The sequence below is a fragment of the Pan troglodytes genome, chromosome 3 (assembly GCF_028858775.2).
Source record: "Pan troglodytes isolate AG18354 chromosome 3, NHGRI_mPanTro3-v2.0_pri, whole genome shotgun sequence".
NCBI classification, from domain to species: Eukaryota; Metazoa; Chordata; class Mammalia; order Primates; family Hominidae; genus Pan; species Pan troglodytes.
Window position 1 is genome coordinate 10,959,541 of NC_072401.2, and position 16,708 is coordinate 10,976,248.

General features: G+C 43.4%; 1 protein-coding gene and 1 long non-coding RNA gene across 4 annotated transcripts in view; one reads left to right on the forward strand and one right to left on the reverse strand.

Annotated features, from left to right (window-relative positions):
• LOC104005982 (uncharacterized) overlaps nt 1-16,708 on the forward strand; it is a 164,319-nt gene that overhangs the window by 41,566 nt on the left and 106,045 nt on the right. The window lies entirely within an intron of this gene.
• CLNK (cytokine dependent hematopoietic cell linker) overlaps nt 1-16,708 on the reverse strand; it is a 264,742-nt gene that overhangs the window by 11,889 nt on the left and 236,145 nt on the right. For both annotated transcript variants that reach the window (XM_520687.9, XM_009447358.4), the window contains exons 16-18: nt 15,088-15,221; nt 9,605-9,682; nt 2,930-3,085 (exon numbers count right to left, since the gene is read on the reverse strand). In XM_520687.9, coding sequence (XP_520687.3) covers nt 2,930-3,085; nt 9,605-9,682; nt 15,088-15,221 — 368 coding nt within the window. The remainder of the gene's footprint in view (nt 1-2,929; nt 3,086-9,604; nt 9,683-15,087; nt 15,222-16,708) is intronic.

Sequence of the window (16,708 nt, forward strand, 5' to 3'; positions counted from 1 at the left end):
CTCTACTAAAAAAATACAAAAAAATTAGCTGGGCGTGGTGGTGGGCGCCTGTAGTCCCCGCTACTCGGGAGGCTGAGGCAGGAGGATGGCGTGAACCCTGCAGGCGGAGTTTGCAGTGAGCCGAGATCGTGCCACTGCACTCCAGCCTGGGTGACAGAGCAAGACTCCGTCTCAAAATAAAATAAAATAAATAAATAAGAATTATATAATGCTTTCCTAAAGATGAGAAATTCTATAAGCTGAGAGAAGATATAGAAGGATAAAGGGACACTGAGCTGGAAAGTCCATTACCATAGGTATCTTAGGGGTACTATATCCTACTTATTAAAATGACTCAGGAATAGTAATGAAAATATAACTAAAATTTATTGTGGGCTTGATAGGTCCCAGGCACTGTTCTAAGTGTTTTACATTTATTAACTTGCCAATCCTCTCCACAAAATGAAGAACTGACCACTTCTGTCTTTCGTGTTAACGTAGCACTTTCTTAATGTGGTTGTACCTGGTAGATTTATGTATTAATCTATGGATTCACTCATGCACTTGTTCATGTCACAGTGTTCCCGGGCTGTAGCAAATGGTGGTGTGGGATATGATGAAGATTCTCTTCAAATAATCCGATCAAACTTTTATTCTTTAATTCATAGTACCCTCCCCAACCCTTGTCCTTTTTCTCCTTTTTTCCTTTTTGCCTTTGTTAGATGCCAAGGCACGCCACAGTACCAGGCATTATCAGTACCAGCTCACATTCCTTTCCTTATTTGGAAAGAGGACTAACTTTTTAGCTCATTACAGACACCCCTTCCCCTTCCTCTCCACTTTCTTTTATATGCCCACTTTATCTAAAAAAAAATCAAATGTTTAGCCAACTGGGATTAGTTTAGATTGTAAGACCTGACCCCAGCCAATGGGGAAAGGGTACAGGGGCAGGACTTGTGTCAGGAATAAAGGTTCTCGTGCCCCTTTGTTCAGGTATGCTCTCATTGTGACTGGCCAAGGAGGCACCCCTCTGTGCAGAACTAAAATTGCTTTGCTAAGAATCCTTTGTTCAAGTGTTCAATTTCCTTAGGATTTTGAGCGTTATTCCTAACAGTGGTGAACTGACCTCATGGTCACCTCACAGGTGCTGACTACTCCTCTCCGAGTCTCAAAAAAGTGCTCTGGTCAGACACGGGATTTAAGCTGGAATCTTTATGCAGCCTGCGCATCGATTTCACACGTGTGCCTACCTGAAGCCTGTTGGCAGCCCTAGCAATGTGCCCTATTTTGTTATCTGTTGAAGAACAATCGGTATCTGTGTGAAAGTTCTGGTTTTATCCTGTATTAGTTTGTCAAGGCTACCGTAACTAAGCACTACAGACAAGGTGGCTTAAACAACAGAAATGTCTTTCTTCGCAGTTCTCGAGGCTGAAGTCCCAAGATCAAGGTGTTGGAAGGCTGCTTTCTCCCACGACCCCTCTCCTTGGTTTGCAGATGGTCGTCCCTTCCCAGTGTCCTCACATGGTCGCCCCTCTGTGCGTGCCTGTGTCCTAATCTCCTCTTGTCATAAGGACATCTCTCATATTGGATTAGGACTCATCCCAATAACCTTGTTTAACCTTAATTACCTCTTTCAAAGCCCTATCTTCAAATACAGTCACATTCTGGGCTACTGAGGGTTAGGACTTCAACGTGTGGGTTTTTTGGAATGAGGGAGGCACGATTCAGCCTATAACAATGCACACGCCCAGATAAAACTGAGACCTGGAGATGTTAAACAGGAATCATTAAATTATTGAAGTCTAGGCTTTAAAAGAACATTTACATTTGAGGAAATTGAAGCCCAGAGAAGTTAAGTCACTGGACTGAGCTCACATCCTTAGAAATGGTGGCTCATAACTAACTTCATTCCTTCCTTCCTTTACCCCTTCCTTCATCAACAGAAGAGTTGCAAGAGAAGCCTCTCCTTCCCCCTTCCGTTACTGCCTGTGTGCCTTTGGCCATTTATTTAATTTTCTGAGCCCCAGTTTTCCTACATCTAAGATAGGAAAAATCATGACACCAAAGAGTTGTTGAGGAACAAAATAAGATACTGCTGGCTGGGCACAGTGGCTCACGCCTGTAATCCCAGCACTTTGGGAGGCCAAGGCAGGCAGATCATCTGAAGTCAGTAGTTCGAGACCAGCCTGACCAACATGGCGAAACCCCATCTCTACTAAAATATAAAAATTAGCCGGGTTTGGTGGGGCATGCCTGTAATTCCCGCTACTCAGGAGGCTGAGGCAGGAGAATCACTTGAACCTGGGAGGAGGAGGTTGCAGTGAGCCGAGATCTGTACTCTGGCCTGGGTGACAGAGTGCGTCTCTGTCTCAAAAAAAAAATGCAGATAGACTAGGCCTGGCATATACATAGTCAGTGAAAATTTACCCTTTCTTGTGGATTGATTTATGTTATTCACGAATATTTTAATTGATTCACTCTTTCGCCTCCATCAGCAGATCTGTACTGAGGACAGGCATGCCCAACATAGCCCTAATGCTGTGGCTGGGTTCACATTCATTTTGGGGACACGAATCTATAGATAAGGAATTCTGACAGACATCAGAAATGTCTGCAGTGGCATTTCAGTGCTGAGGAGGGAAAGGAATTTGGCATTAGTGTATGCTCCGCTGGAAGCTTCCTGGGAGGCAGAGTTTAGATGTGTCTTGTAGAATGAGTTTTCTTTAACAGGCAACGCAGGGAATGGGGGTGCATGAAATGGTCAGAACTGGTCGCTGGCCTGGTAGGCCAAAGTGTAAGATGTGCAGATATTTGTGGAAGGGGTGGGGAGGTCAGACTGCATCCCTCTCCTTCAGGGCGGCATCCTCTTCCTCCAGGGTGACATCCCCCAAACTCTTCCTTTATTTGTTGCGCTTAGCCTGGAACAGGGAGGCTGTTAAGTTATACCCACCTCATCTCCTCTGAGTCCTGTCCCCAGGGCAAACTGCTGATTCCTCTCCAGGAAGCGGATTTTTACATTGTAGACTTTGTTCTCATAAAACACAGCCAAAACATAGGGCTCTTCCTTGGATTTTGTGGAACAATCTCGGACCAAGAAACTACCATCCTGAAGCAAAAAGAGTAACAGTCACCTTTTCAGACACGCCAGCATTCTGCCCTTGTAATGGTGGCAACAATGATGTTTGCATGCATGAGATTCCCAGATGGATTTAGTTTTTGGTAAACCACTTTAATTCAGTAAGTTTTTACTGAGTGTCTGTATGCCTAAGGGTTCTTGTCATTTTCTGAGATGTGTACCAGTTGGATCTTGACACTCTCTTCTTGAAAGTCTTTCATCGAGGCCAGGTGCGGTGGCTCACCCCTGTAATCCCAACACTTTGGGAGGCCAAGGCAGGCGGATCTCCGGAGGTCAGGAGTTTGAAACCAGCCCTGCCAACACAGAAAAACCCCGTCTCTACTAAAATTACAAGAATTAGCCGGGCATGGTGGCAGGCGCCTGTAATCCCAGCTACTCAGGAGGCTGAGGCAGGAGAATCACTTGAACCCAGGAGGCAGAGATTGCAGTGAGCCAAGATCGTGCCACTGCACTTCAGCCTGGGCAACAGAGCAGGACTCTGGTTCCAAAACAAAAACAAAAAGAAAAAAGAAAATCTTTCATCATTTCCTACTGACCTGGGCATAGTGCTCATGAACTTAGCATGACCAACCTATCTTGCAGTTTGATCTCTCATTGCTCCTGCAGCTTTCTGCCTCTGGCTCCTGGCTCCAGCCAAGCCACCATTTCCCAAAGGCACCATCTGCTTTGGGGCTCCCAGATTTTGCATGATGTATTAGTCTGTTTTCACACTTCTATAAAGAAATACCTGAGACTGGGTAATTTATAAAGGAAAGAGGTTTAATTGACTCAGTTTCACATGGCTGGGGAAGCCTCAGGAAACTTATAATCAGGCGGAAGGTGAAGGGGAAGCAAGCTTGGACCTTCTCTCATGGCAGCAGGAGAGAGCAGAGTGAGGAGTGAAGGGAGAGGAGCCCCTTATAAAACCATCCTATCTCATGAGAACTCACTCACTAGAACAGCATGGGGGAAACTGCCCCCAAGATCCAGGTCTCTCCCTAGACACGTGGGGATTATGGGGATTACAATTCAAGATGAGATCTGTGTAGGGTCACAGACAGACCATGCCACATGTGCTACTCCTTCTGCATGGAAAAGCTCTTCTCCTGCCCCCTTCTTGATGTATTCATCTCTCAATGTTCACATATTTCCTCTTCTGCTTGATGCTCGGGTATTATTCTAGAGATAGTGGGAGCCACAGCAGGCTTTGAGCAGAAAAAACTTTTACCTAATAAATTGGACTTCTGTGTGGAAAGATGTCTATGCAGAATTAGGGTTCCTGAAAGAGACATGGGGCTTCTAAGTCATGGATATCAAACTGAATGGAGAGGCCCTTTACGGGAGGAGGAATTGTAGCCTATGTTGAGGTGAGGGCAAGTACAGGGCAAGGAAGAAAAGACAGAAAAGGCCCGGAGATGCCTGAAAGATGACAGAAGACCAGGAGATTCAGAGTGACAGAAGCCAAGAGGTGGAGACTGAGGGTTTCCAAAAGCGGGTCAACAGCATCGAATGGTCCAAGAGCTGAGAACAGGACAATGATTAGAAATAACTTGTACACTCCAGAGAATAATTCAGAATGATACTAAGATCTGGTTGTAAAAGATTGAGAAATGGAGCAGTCCTCCTGAACGTGAACACATCTGCCAGGCTTAGTTTTGTGGTTACGTTGTGTTATTTATATAATGAAAAACACTGAAAAATCTGTAAGTGTAATTGTGTGTATTGTATAGATGGTTATAAGTGATCTGTGAAGAATAGAGGCCGGGTGTGGTGCCTGACACCTGTAATCCCAACACTTGGGAGGCCAAGGCGGGTGGATCACTTGAGGTCAGGAGTTCGAGACTTAGCCTGGCTGACATGGGGAAACCTCATCTCTACTAAAAATACAAAAATTAGCCAGGCATGGTATCATGTCCCTGTTATCCTAGCTACTCCAGAGGCTGAGGCAGGAGAATCGCTTGGACCCAGGAGGCGGAGGTTGCAGTGAGCCGAGATCATGCCACTGCACTCCAGCCTGGGTGACAGAGTGAGACCCTGTCTCAAAAAAAAAAAAGTATGATAAATATAGATTATATATATAATGATTTATAGCTATAATAATAAATTATGATATATAATTCTTTATATAGATTTTATAATAGCTATATATAATTATATACTTCAATAATGAATATTTATAAATATAGATATATAATAATGGTAATAATACTATATAATACAACATAACAATACTTTAAGTATACAAAATTTAGTAATAATACTGTAGCATGATAGTGATGTTATGATGATACTGGTAGCTAAGGTGCATTGAGATTTGCCAAGCACTTTACACACATTGTTTCATTTAGAGGCTTTTTTTTTTTTTTTGAGATGGAGTCTCCCTCTGTTGCCCAGGCTGGAATGCAGTGGCACAATCTCAGCTCACTGCAACCTCCGCCTCCAGGGTTAAAGTGATTCTCCTGCCTCAGCCTCCTGAGTAGCTGGGATAACAGGCACCCAACACCACGCCTAGCTAATTTTTGTCTTCTTTGTAGAGACGGGGTTTCACCATGTTGGCCAGGCTGGTCTCAAACTCCTGACCTCGTGATCTGTCCACCTCAGCCGCCCGAAGTGCTGGGATTATACGTGTGAGCCATCGCGCCCGGCTCATTTGCAGGGTCTTTACATAAACATCTTTGGGTTCTTTTTTTTTTTTTTTTTTTTTTTGAGATGGAGTCACGCTCTGTCGCCCAGGTTGGAGTGCAGTGGCTCAATCTCGGCTCACTGCAAGCTCCGCCTCCTGGGTTCACGCCGTTCTCCTGCCTCAGCCTCCTGAGTAGCTGGGACTACAGGCGCCTGCCACCACGCCCGGCTAACTTTTTGTATTTTTAGTAGAGATGAGGTTTCACTGTGTTAGCCAGGATGGTCTCGATCTCCTGACCTCGTGATTCGCCCGCCTCGGGCTCCCAAAGTGCTGGGATTACAGGCGTGAGCCACTGCGTGCCCCGCCATAAACGTTGAGTTCTTTACATAAATATTGATGGAAAAATTTTAGTCTCATTTTACAGGTAAAGGAATAAAGGTCTAAAGGCTTAAGTGAATCCCCTAAAGCATCACGGTTACTAAATGGAATACCGAAAAGCCAAACCAAATTCTCACCCTTTAAATACACAAGCCTCTGACTATATAAAATAGGATGGCGGAATTTTCTGGAACTTGTTCTACCTAAAATGTTTAGTCATAATTGAAGCCTTAATGTTCAAGCACAGAGCACTGCCAAAGATCAGAAGGAGAGAAGAGGCCAAAACTCATGTCCAAGTTTTGAGTTTGTCCTCTTAAACTCTGAAATGATTTGTCAAAATAAATCTGAGTAATGCTGAAATTTAAAATAAATTATCTTTCATAAATGAGAAACACATTTTGACAGAACTGAGACAAACAGAAAAGGAAAATATGAAAAGGAAAATGTGAAGTCATTTAACTGAGATTTTATTTTCTTAATGTTTCTTGGGAAGAGGCAGAAGCAGGCACACAGAAAGAGAGGAAGGGAACATTTGCTGAGCGCCCAAATGCTGCTGGAAGAGCATCAGGTGACATGCATATTGCTTTTCCAGCACAATCCACACATGGGATTCTGGAAGGAGGTCTACTAAGAGTAGTTCTTCCGACGGAAAACAGGCTCTGTGAGTGCAATGGTGTACTGGGCACTGATTAGCCAAGATGGACAGCCAGGGTTGGAATCTACCATCACCAGGTTTGCCACTCTACCAAGGCATGGCCAGATTCCCTGGAAAGAGGAAAGGAAGGTCCTCAAGGAGCTGCATCAGCCAACCACCCACGGCTCTCCACCCGGGTTGTGAAAAGAACTGTGAGGGCTACTAGAGTCAGCTGGGATTTTGTGAAAAGAGCACTGATCTTGAATGCATGTTCTGTCAGTTTCTCTGCTTTATGACCAACACATTGGCTTAGCCTCAGTTTCCTCATCTGGGAAATGGGATGTTCCATTTATTCTGTGTATGTTCAAGATACTTTGATAGCAATGGTATCATTTCCTACCACTGCTATAACAAATTACCATGAAATTAGTGATGTAAAACAGAAACGTATTCTCTTACAGTTCTGGAGGTCAAAAGTCTAACATGAATCTTGCTGGGCTAAAATCAATAGGAGAGACTTTGTTTCCATGACTTTTCCAGTTTCTGGAGGCCAGCAAGATCCCTGGCTTGTGGTTCTCCCATTCATCTGACCTCACTTTCATTATCATGTCCCTCCTCTGACTCTGACACTCCTGGTTCCCTCTTACAAGGACCTTTGTGATTATACTGAGCCCCCCCAGATAATGATGCATGATAGCTTCCCCATCTCAACATCCTTACCTTCACATCTGCAAAGTCCCCTTTTCTATGAAGGTGACATATTCATAGGTTCTGGGGATTAGAATGTGAACATCTTTGGGGGGGCATGATTCTGTTTATCATAGCAACTTATACATATAATTTATTTAATTTTACAACATCAATTCTGAGAGCTAGGTTTTATTAAAATTTATTGTAGATCTATCATTTATTCACTAATTAACTAATTCATTCATTTTTAGGTTACCTCCTTCAACAGTGACCATTGTACTGGTTAGCTGGGGATAGGTTTTGATGTTGCATCAGTCTTGAGACACTTTCTATAACTTCTAAGCAATCTCGTATAGTTCTCTGCACATAGTCATCATTCGATAATCATTTGCTCTTTGGGATGTTGGTTGTGGTAGTCATTTGACCTGATGACAAGTATTCCAGTTCTTTTCTCCTTTTGGCCACATGTAGGTTTGTACTTCCTCACCTTCTTCGAAGTTAAGTTTGGTCATGTGACTTCCTTTGGTTAAAGATGTGAAAGCAGAAGTAAAATATGTTACTTCTGAGAGGATGTATTAAGAGTCAGAGTGTGAAGGTAGAAGCACACCACTGAGATGCAGCCCCTGGCAGCCTGGGTTTATCCACCCAAACCCGTCCTGAACATGGTATGCAAGCAAAAAATAAAGTTTCATTATGTTAAGCAACTGAGATCTTGGGGTTGTTGCTGCAGCATAACCTACCATATTCTGACTATTGCAGCCTTCACAATCTCTGCTCCTTTCTCGAAGAAGTGAGACATAAAGACCCAACAGTACTTTGGGCAAACCTTGATTAAGGAGACAAACCTTGAGGAAAGCAGAAGGAAGCCCCTTCTATTGTGACCTCTATAGTCCAGTTTCCAGATTTCATCTTCAAAATAGTTCCTTAGGGTTGATTTTACTGTTTCATTTTACAAATAAATAAATCTACATGGGAAGTTATTTAGAAACGTGAGAAAGCCACACAGCTGATAATTAGCACGACCAAGCCTCAGGCCTGAAACTCTCCATGTTTTTTATTTTTCTTGAGAAAGAGTCTCGCTCTGTCGCCCAGGCTGGAGTGCAGTGGCGCGATCTCAGCTCACTGCAAGCTCTGCCTCCCGGGTTCACGCCATTCTCCTGCCTCAGCCTCCTGAGTAGCTGGGACTACAGGCACCTGCCACCACGCCCGGCCAATTTTTTTTTGGTATTTTTAGTAGAGACGGGGTTTCACCGTGTTATCTAGGATGGTCTCGATCTCCTGACCTCGTGAGCCACCTGCCTTGGCCTCCAAAAGTGCTGGGATTACAGGCATGAGCCACCGCGTCTGGCTGAAACTCTCCATGTTTTTTGTTTTTGAGACGAAGTCTTGCTCTGTGGCCCAGGCTGGAGTGCAGTGGCACAATCTCGGCTCACAGCAACCTCTGCCTCCCGGCTTCAAGCGATTCTCTTGTCTCAGCCTCCCGAGTAGCTGGGATTATAGGCGCCCACCACCACGCCTGGCTAATTTTTGTATTTTTAGTAGAGATGAGGTTTCACCATGTTGGCCAGGCTGGTCTTGAACTCCTGACCTCAGGTGATCCACCCGCCTCGTCCTCCAAAGTGCTGGGATTACAGGCGTGAACTGCCGCGTCCGGTCCTCTCCATGTTTTTTTGTTTTCTGTATTTATTTATTTATTTATTTATTTATTTATTTTTGAGACAGCATCTCACTCTGTTGCCCAGGCTGGAGTGCAGTGGCACAATCTTGGCTCACTGCAACCTCCGCCTCCCAGGTTCAAGTGATTCTCGTGTGTCAGCCTCCTGAGTAGCTTGGATTACAGATGCGTGCCACCATGCCTGGCTAATTTTATTTTTTATTTTTTATTTTTAGTAGAAACGGGGTTTCACCATGTTGTTCAGGCTGGTCTCAAACTCCTCACCTCAAATGAGCCACCTACCTCGGCCTCCCAAGGTGCTAGGATTACAGGTGTGAGTCACTGCGCCCGGCCTGAAACTCTCCATGTTAAATGCCCTTTTTGACTACAGCCTCCCAGCACTGAGAAATGCAGGGTGATGCAGGAAATAATACATGAAAGCAAGCTGCTTGTTACGTCTTGCGACACATAAGCAGAGAACCTTAAGATGCCTATAGAAACAATAATGATGGGCCACGTAGAAGGCATTACCTTGTTCTCCTTCATGAATGCCTCTTCCACTGCCTGGCGGCTGTATTCTCCAATGTACCATTCATTGTGCTGGACATCCTGCAGAACAGAATCAATGATAAATATTTTAGGGTCAATGGGAAGTATGAATTATTGATTAATTAATTCAAAATTTACTTTTGCTCCACCAGCGCCTAATCATAGTGTAATCTATAGTAGATATTCAGTACCTAACATTTAGTCCCTGAACTTGGAGAAGCCCACAGATGCTTGGGGCAGAGAGACAGAAAAAGTTACTGCAGCTGGGGAATTCTGAAGTCTATGGGAATCTGTTGAGAAAGGTCCTTCAGCACCACCTTCAGAATGGATAATAAGCCTGCTATCTATCAGTGCTTTCTGAATCTTCAGCTGCTGAGGCTTGTTGAGGTGGAAATGTATACCGTTTTTGAAGCCTACACTGCCCTAGTCACATACAAACAGCAGGGAAGGAGAAAGAGGTGCGGAAGGAGCCCATCTCTGCCACTTCCCCAGAGGCACAGATGCCGCTGAGCTATGATTCGGATCCTAGTTTATCTAGCTTTCTCCCTGGGCCGCACTGCTTTATTTATATCAATGTTAAATGATTCTAAATTCTTTTGATGATAAAATCCAGACTAACTGGGAGAAGGAAGGGCAGTCAGGGAGATGCATCATGGACTTGCAATTCCTTCACAGGGTTCCGAGGATCATAATATTAAATAACCCCCTTGTGAGTCCAGCATCTATAAGGTCCTTCCTCATTTAGTAGCATGTCAATCCATCCCTACAACACATCTTTGAAATAGGCATGTCATGTAGTATTAGCCCTAGTGAAGATGGACAGTGAAGTTTCAGAAAGTCAAAATCTGGGCCGGGCGTGGTGGCTCAATGCCTGTAATCCCAGCACTTTGGGAGGCCAAGGCGGGCGGATCACAAGGTCAGGAGATCGAGACCATCCTGGCCAACATGGTGAAACCCCGTCTCTACTAAAACTACAAAAATTAGCCGGGTGTAGTGGCGTGTGCCTATAGTCCTAGCTACTTGGGAGGCTGAGGCAGGAGAATCGCTTGAACCTGGGAGGCGGCGGTTGCAGTGAGCCGAGATCGTGCCACTGCACTCCAGCCTGGTGACAGAGTGAGACTCCGTCTCAAAAAAAAAAAGAAAGTCTAAACCTGTCACATGGTTGGCAAGAGTTAGGTACGTGACATCAGGTCTTTGGTCTCTCATTCATTTGGAGTCTGTGGTCCACTGGAAAGTAAACCTGATATATTAAATACTGAGATTCTGATTCTGTTCACATGATGTGATGGACACCGCATGATCTGATGTGAACACCATCTGGAACGGTATGAGCTAGCTGTAACTCAACCCTGCAGCCTCACTTCCTGACACCCCATTTCAGCCATGGGCCTGGCCAGACAAAAGTGCTTGTACTCTGGACACACACAGCTTTAGGGATAGACCAGAACTGGCCCTACTGCCTGGAATCCCTCCTGGTCCTCACCTCTGCCTACCCAGCTCAGGCATTCTTTTGCATCAAGATTGGGACCAAAAGTCACCTCTTTTTTTTTTTTTTTTGAGATGGAATTTTGCTCTTGTTGCCCTGGCTTGAGTGCAATGGCACAATCTCAGCTCAATGCAACCTCTGCCTCCTGGGTTCCAGAAGTTCGCCTACCCCAGCCTCCCAAGTAGCTGGGATTACAGGCATGTGGCCACCATGCCCGGCTAATTTTTGTATTTTTAGTAGAGACAGGGTTTCACCATGTTGCTCAGGCTGGTCTCAAACTCCTGACCTCAGGTGATCCACATGCTTCAGCCTCCCATAGTGCTGGGGTTACAGGTGTGAGTCACTGCACCTGGCCAAAAAGTCACCTCTTATTTGACCTAGTCCCTACCCCCAGGGGAGAGCTAGTGCTGAAAAGGTCCATGGCAGAACCGGCTCTGCCTCACTCCAGCAAAGCCACGTGACAGGCTCTAGAGACAAAGGAAGCCTTGGAGCCCCATCTCCTGACTGAAGCATGAGCTGTCTGAGCTTGAGGTGGTTTACTGCTTCCAGGGGACCTCTTGGCCAGTCCAGGGACTTGGAAGAACTCAGTCATGGTGCATTTCATCAAGTCTGTTTTTATTTATTTGTCCAAGTTGGAAGACATTTAGAGATTAGTCCTGTGTTTCTCCAGGTGTGATCATGAGGGATGGCTGGTGAGTGTAGCTGGTGCTCAGAAACTGAATTACGTATCTCGGAATCACTTGCGGTGGGAGGGGGGAAGTCCCCTTCTAATTCTCTTTCTAGCCCCCCCTGAATAATTCAAAAGGAATGTTTCATTTTGGCCAAATATGTCATTAATATCTCTCTGCCATTTCTAATCTCTTCTTTAACAGAAGAAGAGCAGTCCTTACGCTGACAGCCATTAGCAGGTGATGGGATCCTGCTACAATTTAATAGCGTGTTTTGTTTGCATTGCAATGACTTTTTAAATAAATTAGGGAAAAATATTGTAAATCAAAAATAAAATTCTAAGGTCCCCCAACCATCTGAATGGACTTCCTTCTCTGCCAGGGCACTGTTAACATTTAACCTGAAAGACTAGTTTGGGTCATGATGGGAAGTAGGGGTCAGACACGCCTCATAGCTCTTCGGCACTAACATCTATCCAGACCTTAAGTCTGAGAAGAAGCATTTACAATCTATTCTCTCTGAAGCCTGCTACCTGAAGCCTTCATCTGTACAATGAGAACTTTGGTCTCCACAAGGCCTTATCTTCACCGATAATAAGCCCTCTATCTATCAGTCATATTCCCTTTCTATTGATCCCAGGTCTTTAGATAAACTCAACCTATTGCTAAAATTTACCTGTAACCTGGAAGGCCCCACTTCAAGCTGTCCCACCTTTCTGGACTGAAACAATGTATTTGTTAAATGTAATCCCAACACTTTGGGAGGCCAAGGCAGGTGGATCACCTGAGGTCAGGAGTTCAAGACCAGCCTGGCCAACATGGTGAAACCCCGTCTGTACTAAAAATACAAAATTAGCCGTGAGTGGTGGCAACATGCCTGTAATCCCAGATACTTGGGAGGCTGAGGCAGGAGAATCACTTGAAGCCGGGAGGTGGGGCGGGGGTTGCAGTGAACTGAGATCGCCCCATGGCACTCCAGCCTGGGCAAAAAGAGCGGAAACTCTGTCTCAAAAAAAAAAAAAAAAAAAAAGCATATTTGATTGAAATCTCCTATCTCCCTAAAAAGTATAAAACCAAGCTGCACCCTGACCCCCTTGGGCACATGTTCTCAGGATCTCTGGAGAGCTGTGTCACGGGCCATGGTCACTCATATTTGGCTCAGAATAAATCTCTTCAAATATTTTCCAGAATTTGACTCTTTTCGGCAACAATATAATAAGATTTACCATTTTAACCATTTTTAGTTGTATAATTCAGTGGCATTAAGTACATTCACATTGCTTTACAGCCATTTCCGCTATCCATCTCCAAGTTTCTAATGACTCCAAACTGAAACTCTGTATCCATTAAAGAATAACTCTCCATTACCTCCACCTCCTTCCTCAGGGCCCAGTTACCACCATCCTACCTTCTGTCTCTATGAATTTGCCTATTCTAGGTACCTTGTGTTCCTGGAATCATATATTTGTCCTCCGTGTCTGACTTATTTCACTCAGCATAATGTTTTCAAAGTTCTTGTATATTGTATCACGTTAGAATTTTATTCCTTTTTAGAGCTGTAAACTGTTTCATTGTGTGTGTGTGTGTATACCATTCTGTTTATCCATTCATCCGTCAATGGACATATAGGTTATTTCCGTCTTTTGTCTATTGTAAATAATGTTATGAACATGGGTGTACAAATATCTGAGTATCTGCTTTCAATTCTTTTGGGCATAGACTAAGGAATGGAATACTTCTAAAGTCACTTTCTACGATATATAATACTAGTTAAAAAAAATTAACCAGAGTAGTGATATAAAGTGAAAACAGGTTACCTTAAAGAATATTATTAACTAAATGTTATTATTGACAGGACATAGATATGCCACAAATCATAAAGGTATATTCAAATAGCTGAAATCAGGGAAATCCTGATGTGGTCCAAGCCTGTCTCATGCCTATGAGGAATCTGGGATCTGGGAGGGAGCGTAATCTTGTGTGGACCTCTAGTTAGAACCAAGTGATCCCCATGTTTACGAAGAAGATGAAAGAGCAAAAGGAAGCCGAGTGCATGACAAGGGACAATAAAAGAAGGATATGCATTTTTTTGTGTGTGTGATGAAGTCTAGCTCTGTTGCCCAGGCTGGAGTGCAGTAGTGAGATCTTGGCTCACTGCAACCTCCATCTCCCAGGTTCAAGCGATTCTTCTGCCTCAGCCTCCCAAGTAGCTGGGATTACAGGCATGTGCCACCATGCCTGGCTAATTTTTTTTATTTTTGGTAGAGATAGAGTTTCTCCATGTTGGTCAGGCTGGTCTTGAACTCCTGACCTCAGGTGATCTACCCACCTTGGCCTCCCAAAGTGCTGAGATTACAGGCATGAGCCACCGTGCCTGGCCAGGATGTGAAAATATTTTCCAAAGTCTAATTTAAGATTATGAGACCCTTTTAGAATTAGGTAGAAATTAATATGAATATAAGGATAACAAAAGAGCTTTAGGATACTGTAGGAATTCACCAGAGATATTCTATACATTTGCTTCTGCTTAGAAATCTTCACGAACTCTGTAGCAGGACAGTGAGTAATAGCAGGATATGGGATGGAGACCTGGAAGAGGCACATCCTCTGGGGCTTTACAGTGAAAGACTTTAATAAGTAACATCCAATGTGATGGAGAGAAAGCATACAAGATACAGTGAAACTTTATCCCCCCACCATAGGGTAATGTAAGTAAAAAATGGTCCAAAAATAACCAATTGTAGTGAATGAGCATATTTTAGAAAGAGACCACAAAATAGATGACAGACACACAAGAACACAGTTAGTATCCATTTGCATCTCCCCACTCTTTACATCTCCATTAGGGTGGGGATCATAACCTCTAGCACATTGTCTGGCACATAATAACTGCTCAACTAATGGTCGCTGGACTGTTCAACTGAAATGAGTGTGTAATACATGGATCTTTTGCTGGAAAAAAATTGCAACCTGTATATCCTAGTTAACCCCCCACAAGATTATTGGACAGCTGGTAAATATAAAACACGTGTCTAAATATCTGTATTTTTTGGATTAATTTTTAAAAAACACTTCAGAATCTGGAAACATGCCAGTCAAAGAATCTGGTGAGAGACCAGTGTAATATGTTATATAGCAACATATTTAAAAATATTAAAATACTTTAAAAATATTAAAACCCAGTAATATATAGCCAGAAGGGAAAAAGTTAAAGTCAAACATAAATAATCTCCTTTTGGGCATTGTTCAGGAAAGCTCTATTTAGATGCCAAGTACATCTAGAAGGACTTGGCAGAGAAGTGTCTGCTTACCTTTCTATCAGACCTTTTGGGGAAAGATGGTCTCCAGCTTGTGTATTTATAGGGCAGTATATTTTCGTGAGGGCTGCAGCTGGCTGGAGGCTGGCATCTCTGAGGAGAACAGGGCTGCATGCCTCCTCTATGATCTGGAAAGGTTAAATTCACATTTCAGTGTGATTTTGTCACTGGTGCAGGCTGTCTCCCGCCTCCAGAAAGGAGCTGAAACCCTTTGCTCCTTCCTATATCTGTGAGGACCTTCTTGGTCAACACCGTATCAGCTCACTCAGTGACCTTAATTCTCTCTGTTTTGTTCTCTACCTGTAGCTTTGCCCTTCCCCCTCTCTTTCCTTAGGGCTCCCAGAGTCATCTTTTAAGAATGTAATTCTGGGCTGGGTGTGGTGGCTCATGCCTGTAATCCTAGCACTTCGGGAGGCTGAGGCAGGTGGGATCACCTGAGGTCAGGAGTTTGAGACCAGCCTGGCTTACATGGTGAAACCCCGTCTCTACTAAAAATACAAAAATTATCCGGGCATGGTGGCGTGCTCCTGTAATCCCAGCTACTAGGGAGGCTGAGGCAGAAGAATCGCTTGAGCCTGGGAAGCGGAGGTTGCAATGAGCCGAGATCATGCCATTGCACTCCAGCCTGGGCAACAGAGCAAGACTCCGTCTCAAAAAAAAAAAAATTCTGATATGATTTCCTTTCCACCTAGAAGAAAATGTAAATGATTTCCTTCTGTCCGTAAGACTCTGAATGGACTGTCTACTCATATTTCTCCATCTTCATCCTGATTTCTCTTCCAATTGTCTACTCTGTTCTGTGTGTAATGAACTCTGTTCCTTTTCTTAAACATGACAAGTTCATTCCCTACTTTGGAAACACCATTTTTTTTTCAACTTGAAAGAATAACTTCAAAAAATGAAACATCATCTTTTTTAACCCAAAAGAATGACTGACAAACTACTGTTATTCCGACTTGGATATTTGACAGATATGTTACTAAAAATGAACAAAGCGAGCCTGACACCTCATGGAAAACAAGCGGCAGTATCTGTTACTGATCACAAAATCAGACTTTGCAAGTGCAAACTGGAATTTGAGGAATCTTGTATCTGCCACTGTAACATAACAGAAAGCCAACATTTACACTTTTCTACTGTGGTGGGTGGTGCAAATGTGATTTTAAAAAGGTATTACATAATAACATATATCAACAGTGGCAGACCTGTTTATGTCTATTATCTATTATTTTCCAAGTGATCAATGCATGATGCTGCACAGTCCTGCCTGGATAAAAGGTAAATTCAAGTACAAGACAGACCAAGGGATTTTAAAGTAGCAGAATATAAAAAGTTCATTGATAGGGCTTTGATTTCACATGACACCTAAGCTTTAAGATGCTACCACTTGTCAAATGTTAATGTGGTATTTTCTCTATATACCTCAATCAAAATAACATATTTTCATTGCATGCCTTTCCAGTCAATAATAATAAAAAAAATTTTTTTTTGAAATTTAGAACACAAACATGGAGTGAAGTATAAGGAGGAATACCAAGCAAAACATCTGTGAATGTTTTAGTAATTTTAAGCAAGAAGGAACTATTTTAAAAACATAAAATCTTTAGGATATATA